Raw genomic sequence first — 9,139 nt, forward strand, 5'->3', positions numbered from 1 at the left:
CGAACACACGAACACACACGAACACACACGAACACACACACACACACACACACACACACACACACACACACTCACACACACACACACACACGCACACACACACACACACACACACACACACACACACACACACACTCACACACACACACACACACACACACACGCACACACACACACACTCACATACACTCACACACACACACACACACACACACACACACACACACACACGCGCACACACACACACGCACACACACACACACGCACACACACACACACACACACAGTCCAAAATGAAGAGATATCTGAGAGAAACCGTGTAGATCCAAGCGCCGCTGGCTGAAATGCAAATCAGAGGATCCACCTGCTTTGCTCATTGCCGTGAGTCTTTGCACAGTCCGTCTTTACCCCTCGACTGAGACTCGGGTTTTAGTGTGAGGAAAATGCGCTGTTTGCCTCACTGCATTCTTCCTCAAGTATATTTCAACACAGCGAAAATTCCACCTCCATTACGGAGCCCCATTCCAAAGCCTATCCCTGGGAGTTTTGATTTTCTCCTCTGGTCGAACCGACAGTTTACCTAACATCCAACGGCCTCAGAACTCTCTCTGCGGAACAAAAACAGACCAAAAAAAGCTAAAAGTGTGGATTTCTTTATACGTTACGTAATTCAAGGATTAAATCAGGTAAACGTGGATCACTGGTCTAAGGATTCCAAGACTGAGAGAGAGAGAGAGAGAGTTTCTTCTGTTTGTTACCACTGTGATCATATCAGATCTAGAAGGTTCTATGCACAAGCACACGTGTCAACAAATGGGGAGGAAGAGCCTGAATCTTTTCTCCTGTGCTCGGTGTGTGTGTGTGCTCTGTGTGTGTGTGTGCGTGTGTGTGTGTGTGCATATGTATGTGTGTGTCTGTGTGTGTGTGTGTGTGTGTGTGTGTGTGCGTGTGTGTGTGCGCATATGGAAGTGTGTGTCTGTGTGTGTGTGTGTGGGTGTGTGTGTGTGTGCGTGTGCGTGTGTGTGTGCATATGTAAGTGTGTGTGTGTGTGTGTGTGTGCCAACACATGGGGAAAGTATGTGTCATCACTATAAATTTTGAGCCGACAATTTGGCTTCTAAAAAGCTTTCAGCAGCAAACACAGTTTCCGCTGGTTAATCAGCGACGTACTCACTGAATCATGAAAAAAAAATGTAATGTAGAAAAACTAATTGGGAATATTGTTTTGATGAAACTTTAGAGAATATACTGATGGCTGGAATCATGCTAAGAGAAGAAAAGGATGCCCTGTATGGCTGGGGTTTTGCGAGTTGTCAGGTTGAAAAGGACAGATCCAGGGGCTGTTTTTAAATGAAGTTAAAACTGTACATATTGGATTATTTTGTCAAACATATTTTTTTGGAAACTTTGTTCTAATATGTGTATTGGGAAACAACTGTACAGAAAACCTTCTTTTTCATCAGTCTGGGTATGAAGAGGTAGTAAAATAAATATATGATGCTTTGTGTGTGTATTAAAACCAAATGAATTTTCTTCAGGTAGTGTTTTAGACTCGGTAATCAAAAACTCATATAATTCTGCATCTATCATGGCACAACAATGCATTTGAAATTACAATAAAAAAGAACAAGTCTTATCTCATTATCATCAGTTTTGGAGGTCAACCTAACCAAAACGGAAAAAGAAAACTAAACAAACCGACAAAAACAATATAATGCAACAATACAATCACACACACTAACAAACAAAAAGATGAACTTTGAACATGAACTAGAAATAAAATAAATAAATAGATAAATAAACAAACGACCCACAGCCCAAGAAAAGCCTTGGAAGCAAATTGGGCATCACCAGTCAGGGTCCTCTCCCCAGACCCGACGGCTGGTTCAAATCTGCGTTGCGAGTCTGGAGGGGAACCTGTGTCTCGTACACAGGCTGAGTGAGACAGTGGGCCAACACGTTCATGAGAATCCAAAACATCAATGTTTAAAACTGCATCAACTGCTACCCACCTCCAGTGTTTAGATTCTCATGCCAGCTGGTGCATTTGGTTTAGAAGCACCCGAGGATGAAAAAAAAGAAAATTAAAAAAAAAAAAAAAAAAAAAGATTTTTCAAGACAGCAAGTTTTATTTTTTTTGTTTTTCGATTCTTAATTACATTACGTCAGCAGAGCCCCACTCATGTCTTGGATTTGTCAGTTTACTGTGAATGTCTTCCTTGTGTTTGCTCCAATCACAGCTCCTCTTTTACCCCAGGTCTGGGCAATCAGGAGGGTAAACAGTGTTGTTTACCCAGCTTCCCTCCGCTCAAACTGGCCACCTGAGTCCACGCCGTCCTGTGAACCTGGGGCTAACCTTGGCACCTGGGTCACAAGTGCATCTCTGGTTATACTGTAGTGTTTGTGTAGGAGAGAGAGAGAGAGGGAGAGCGAAAGCTCCATGAACAAGGCTGTAAGAGGAGCAGACACGGCTTGTGCGTTTGAACGTAGCCTTCACCGAATGAACTACAAAAGACCAAGAACCAGACCCGGGAACTCAGTATCATTTCAGGAGGATGGAGCTTCTGGAGATTGTACATACATAATTAATGTAATTGTGCTTTTCTTTTGCATAATTGCTTCAGTTACACTGTTTCTCATAACTGTCAAGTCAATGCAGTGGTGTTGAGTTGAGACTGAATTGAGAGAAACATATGTCAAGAGGCCTGAGAACAGAGCATTCACACATTTTGGCATCTTACCTTCAACAGAGAAGACCACAGACAGAAGTACAGCACAGACATAATTAGACCACAGACATAATTAGAGCACAGAGATAATTAGAACAATAGGCTATTATGCAAAATGAAACATCCACTAGGGAAGAAGTGCACCTACCCAAAGAGACACATCTACCTCCACGATTACAATTGCATGTCTCTATGTGGAGAGGGAGCGCTGCTATTGGGGAATTTTTTTTTTTTGTTTGTTTCCATTGGGACGGCGTGCGTTGTGTGGCGTGTAAAGCAGATCTGAATGTACTGAGTCTTATTTCCACATTGTTGCATTTAACCAATTTCTCAGGATGTTTTAAAACAGGCTGAACGTTCCAGACAAAGCCCTGGACTGGAGTATGTGTTAGGGAGGCGTTCTGGCTCATTAGTTTCTCCTGAGCTGAAATCAAAGCAAGCAGCGTCGTTCTGGGGGCCCCTGGAACCCCGGACAGGGGCCCGAAAGAACCAGAGCGCCCCTGACAGAAGGCAGAGGAGGTAAAACCTGCATCATATTAAACAAACCTAAACACTTCAAGCTGTTAGGCCCTCCCTAATGAAACATTTATGAAGAGACCTTAATACGATTTCAGCAGCACCTTGTCATCAGGGCCATGAGAACGTGGAGGCACAGAGAGATATGTGTGACCTGTTCCCTCGCAGCTGGGCTCTGGAACGCGACGCCAAACGCTCGGTTTCCGATGCCTACCTGCCCGTCCAAGCTCACCGTCGCTGGATGTTTCGCTTCAGGTCGTGAAGAGAGAGACTGGGAGAGAGAGATTGAACAGTTAAAATAAATGGAGTGTGTACAGATGCCTGTGGAGTCTTCGTTTTACAGTGAGAGAAGAGAAAAGCCGACCCCACACTGTGGTTATCCATCATCTATTGTCATCTGTGGTTCTCCTGTTGTTCCTGGAACAATTAATAAAACTGTTCTCTTTTCTTTTCTTTTCTTTTCTTTTTTTAAACCGCCGACTGATTTTTTTTTTCTTTCCTTTTTTTTAAAAATGTAATTAGCGAAAGCTAAAGCTAAATGCTAGTTCGAGCACACACAGGCAGAAGCTGCTATGACCAATGACATGTGAGAAACACTGTGTAAATAGTAAGTCAAAGGAAGGCTTGTCTAAGAGGACCACCTCTCCGTTTTGGAATACGCTGAGTTGTGGGGTGCAAATGAGAAGCGGATCTTTATAAACAAGTGAGTTAGTCGAAACATGTTTGCTCTCCTAGTTCACCGGGCCTTGTCACATTCTCACTGCAACCCCCCCCCCCCATGCACCCCCCCCCCCCCCCCCCCACCTCAAGACAGTGCAACAAAGAACTTGTTTGAACTCAGTCACTCGTCAAAAAGACAAAAGGACATTACAGTAAAGTGCGTATCTTACATTGTCCCAAGGCTCACCTGAGATCGTATCGCCGGGTCAGACATGCAACGCCACAGTTCTGTGTTACAGGTGATATTTTTCACAGTTGTTTATATGCAGGCTGAATGTTATGAATATGATATTTTACTCTCTGTACTGTATTCTCACAGCAGTACAGCACCAGAGCACACAGTAGCAGTGCAAGGGGCAGAACTAGTATTAAAACTGATATTGATTTTACTAATAGAGGCAGTAGTAATATCAATGAAAAACAGCTGTTGGTATTTCCCTGCAAAAAGTCTATGTTCATCTTGATGGCAGACACATACTGTATGCTTTATGAATAAGTGCATGATCTCTCGCTCTCTCTCTCTCTCTCTCTCTCTCTCTATCTAACACATACACATACACACACTTACACACACACACACACACACACGCATGCACACGCAGAAACAGAGAAAGCTATAGACACACACCCACACACTGAACTCATCTGATTTTGTTTAAAATCCACTGGCCCAGATCATTTGGCAAAAGCGTTGTAATGGTTTAGGCCAACTCCAGCGGCAACCAATCACGGCATTGCATCTGGCCTGTAAAAATCAGCTCATTGTAGGACAGCTCCAACAAATCATCCCTTTCATAACTTTTCTCTATGCATTCATAACCCATGTCATATCCGCTCACAGCACGAGACCTCTGCATTGTCTTTTCTTTCGGTCAAACATAGTATTTTAAGCAAAAGCTTTTAATAAAAGCACGAGAAACAACACAGAAAAAGTTCTCCCCTCTTCTTTTTCATTTCTATACATATACATATTATTGAGTCTAAAATCAGCCTGTTCTGGAGACTGCCAACTGAAGTGACAGGCATCGGCTCAAAGGATTTCATCTTATTAATGGATTCCAGGACATATGGAGGTGATTTAGAGGTGTCAGAGAGATATAAACGCGTCATCTTTGCAGGGTGAAATACAGCACTGCACATCTTTGATCTGATGAGGGTCATCTCCAGAGCCTGTCCATCAGACGCAGACCGGGCCAGGGAAGGGCCCGTCGAGAGGAAACGTGGATGATTTTAAGCGTGCAGTCACTGGTGTGTGTTTAACGGGACTGCACGCTCCTGAGCCCACAGGGCCGGCGCGCACGATGCCTGGGCCCGGGACAAAATGATCTCAACGGGCCCCCACCCCAATGAGTTAGGATCACTCTCTCTCCTGAGCCTCCCCCTGGGCTGGGCTTAGGGCAACTTCCCCGGCTGTACTACTGAGATGTTGGGCCTGCCTTTATGGACTCTGTCTCAGGGACATGGGCCGATGGTACACGGCAAGCTGATTAGAACCGGTTCTCTGGTCCAGTAACACCCCAGAATCTCACTGACATCTTACTGTGGCAATGAGAATGGATGAGAAACACTTTGCAAAGCTTGGAGAGTTGTTCACTGACACAACTGCGGTTTGGCTTTGGCAGCTGTCTTTCATTTTCATTTCTTTTCTTTTCTTTTTTTCTTTAAGCAGGTGAAATTTTGGACAAAGTCCCATGCAGTGCATCCAAAGTTGACAAACCCCTCTAAACACAGGTCTGAGGGGGTTTGAAATCTCCACGGAAAGACAACCCTTAACAGACCCTTATGTGTGTGTGCGCGTGTATCAGGCAATATTTTATTTCAAAACAAGTCGAAAATCCCCTTCACATCCTCTTTAATATTTAATGTATTTTGGGAATAGCCGGCGACATTCAATTAAAAAAGGTTGCAAGGTGAAAAATGTATCACAGTCTAGGCGTACCCTGTCTCCTCGAAAAACTGAGAATACCATAAAACCACTTCACCTTGAAATCCTCCCAAAGGCGTTTAGGCCGCAGCATGGTAGTGACTGAGTATAGTCCTGTTGGCATTAATGCGCCGCAGCTCAACGCCACGGATATCAACGGCTCGTCGACATATGGATCAAATATGCAAATCGCACACAACAAAGAATCCGTGCTAAAAATAAGGTACAATTCATAATTCAAAACCCAACGAAGCTCAGCAAAATTTCTGTCTTTATATAAAACATTCAGTGTCATGTTTTGGAGAACTGGATACCAGTAAAAGAAATCTGACATGCATTATTACCGTCTTATTCAAAGAGGCATTGCAGGCAGGGGCATCCAAGCGGCCATATAAGCGAAAAGCCTCTGAAGCGCAGCCAAACGCGCCTCGCATCAGGCCCACTCAAAACATGTGTTTAGGGTATTGTGAAACTTTGGGGATTCTTCTCTAAAAAACAAGAACTTCATCTTCCTTGTGCTGATTAAGTCAGAAACAAAACCTGTAAGAAACTTATTTTAACCACCTTACCCACCAAAAAAAAAAAAAAAAAAAATCAATCAATGCCAATGATACGTCTTACGGTTATTAGACCTATATCACTGTTACGGAATATGAGAATACGCCGTAGCAGGAAACATTTGCACTTTTTTGTCACACTTTTTAATGAAAATACTTCAATTACTTTGGAAAGAATTCAGAGGAAACGGCTTTTCATGTTCTGCTCAGAATTACGCTGCATTACAAAACAACCTTTAATTATTTCGCAAAAAAGGGGGAACGTTATTTGATGTTGTGGCTTTGGTAGATTTCATCTGTTTCGATTTCACTCCCATTAATATTCTGGTGGGGAAACATAATATAAATAATATAAAACATAATCCATCAAAAAGTTACCGTTCTCCAGGAAAACACGGGGTTTAGAATAAGTCAGACGACACAAGCTGCCACGTGCGCAGAGCAATATGCAGGAAACATGACAGAGTACATCAAGAGGTAGGTCTTTGACGAAAGGCATGAAATCCCCCGCCGAGGAAATCTGAGCAAAGTGATGGTATCTCCTGTTACCCTCTGTGGACATTCAGTGAAGAATTAAATTTGCCATTCCAGAGAATAATATTAGTTTTAAGCAAGACGGTGTAAAATACGTGAATCACTGCAATTTGTGTAAAAAACTGTTTATTCTGTGTCATCAAATGCAAGATATCAGTGCTGTCTTAAACAAACCTAATTGTCAAGCAATCATTGTTATTATTAAAATAAACTACTATTTTAATAATATTAACAAAAACAACAACAACAACAACAACAACAACAATAATAATAATAATAATAATAATAATAATAATAATGTTGCCAAGAAGAACCACAAAGACTAAGCGTGAGGGAGAAATAAAAAATACAGTTGCATTTTATTACAAGCCATTAGAGAAGATTTGCTAAGCATTTTATTTCTTTTATTTAACAGTCTGAAAAGTCGAATTTGATAGAGGCTTTTGTAAAGAGATACGGTGTAACTTAAAACTGGTCCCTCCTGTTTATTAGTCAGCCAATCAGAGCCCGATCCTGCCTCCCCCTCCATTCAGACAACTATTTAGCATCAGAGACTAGGATAAAGTTTCCAAAAAAATTAGGAAAAAACTTCCCGTGAGAGGATCACTGTGCCAAGCTTTAGATATAGAAAGTTGTACATCCCAAGCTAAACCGCTTTAGAAGAGCACACAGCTGGAGGAGAAAAGATAAACATCCATACTTTTAAACCTTACTGCCTGTCTTGCACACACGGATATACTTTCTAACCACGGATTCAAAAGTGGAGAACGTTTTTTCTCCTCTAACCTTGCATTTCTTTAAAAAAGAAATGGAAGAGAGTTCAAGTTCTCCCGTCTCCCCAGTGGATAGCCTAGTGACCAGCGAGGAGGAGTTGGACAGACAACAGAAAAGGTTTGGAAGGAAGAGGAGACACAGTAAAAAGTCGAGCGAGGACGGCAGTCCGGGTTCCGTTAAACGGAGCAAAAAACCAAGCCCTAGCAGCACACAGTCATATGAGGAGCTGCAGAACCAGCGGGTACTGGCTAACGTCAGGGAGAGGCAAAGGACTCAATCACTAAACGAAGCCTTCGCATCTTTGCGAAAAATTATTCCTACGCTACCATCGGATAAACTCAGCAAGATACAGACACTCAAGCTGGCGTCCAGATACATTGACTTCCTCTATCAGGTGCTGCAAAGCGACGAGATGGACAACAAGATGTCGAGCTGTAGCTATGTTGCGCACGAGAGACTCAGTTACGCTTTCTCGGTGTGGAGGATGGAGGGCGCGTGGTCTATGTCTGCGTCCCACTAGCAGCTAAGATGTCCAGTGAATGCCAAATGGGTGGGTAGCTAATAGTTGACTCATTTAATGTGAAAATAATGCATTCACCAACCGAAATACAACAGCAGTTAATCAGTTGTGCTTTGTCAAGGCTAAGAATAGTTTACCAAAAATCGTTATATAACAACTTCAAGAGCTAAGCAGGGCTGTTTACAACGAGGGCATATGACATGCTTTCCCAAAGAGCCAGTGACTTAGATAACACAGCCACCCATAATACCACCGGTTTTTCACATCACATTGACTCTTCAGCGATAATAATGATAATAATAGTAATAATAATTATAATTATAATTATAATAATACACGCATGCCATTTCCTTTGATATAGTACTGTCCTTATTGATTTATTGATGGATCTACAGAACACCTATGGGTATGCAAAAGGACGGAACAATACACATAAGAACAAGTATGCTGTTGATCATTTAACACTCTAATTGAATACTTTAGCCAATATTAACACTCTGTTAAAAGCATAACGCGCAATATATTTTAGTTAAGTGACGATGTAAGTTCGTCTTAATTAAAATATAGCTGAGAGGTGAAAAAAAAAGTTCATTTCAGGCCTTGAAAGTCATGACAAACTTAGAAAAGTAGGCTGCGCTTAATACTTGACTAGAAGATTCTGCGACCTGTCAGCTCCTGAGGAAAGTGGATCTCATGGGTGAACCAACCTGCATCAAGAGGACCAAGCGGTTCCTCGTGGATAATCTGAATTCACACTGGGACGTTTTCCGGTGCGCGGACCGCAGGGCAGGGAGTGCTCTAATAGCCCGAAGGAACGGGGTTCAAACCAGCGTTTGATGAGGGATGTAAATAGTCTGACTTGTAC

At 42.5% G+C, this 9,139-nt stretch overlaps 1 protein-coding gene across 1 annotated transcript; it reads left to right on the forward strand.

Annotated features, from left to right (window-relative positions):
- The first annotated feature begins 7,785 nt into the window (after window positions 1-7,785).
- twist2 lies at window positions 7,786-8,274 on the forward strand. Its single transcript, XM_030786988.1, has one exon. It carries the CDS (start codon window positions 7,789-7,791, stop codon window positions 8,272-8,274), a length of 486 nt encoding a protein of 161 aa, XP_030642848.1. The 5' UTR covers window positions 7,786-7,788.
- Window positions 8,275-9,139: the final 865 nt, after the last annotated feature.

Source organism: Chanos chanos, chromosome 10, assembly GCF_902362185.1.
Source record: "Chanos chanos chromosome 10, fChaCha1.1, whole genome shotgun sequence".
NCBI classification, from domain to species: Eukaryota; Metazoa; Chordata; class Actinopteri; order Gonorynchiformes; family Chanidae; genus Chanos; species Chanos chanos.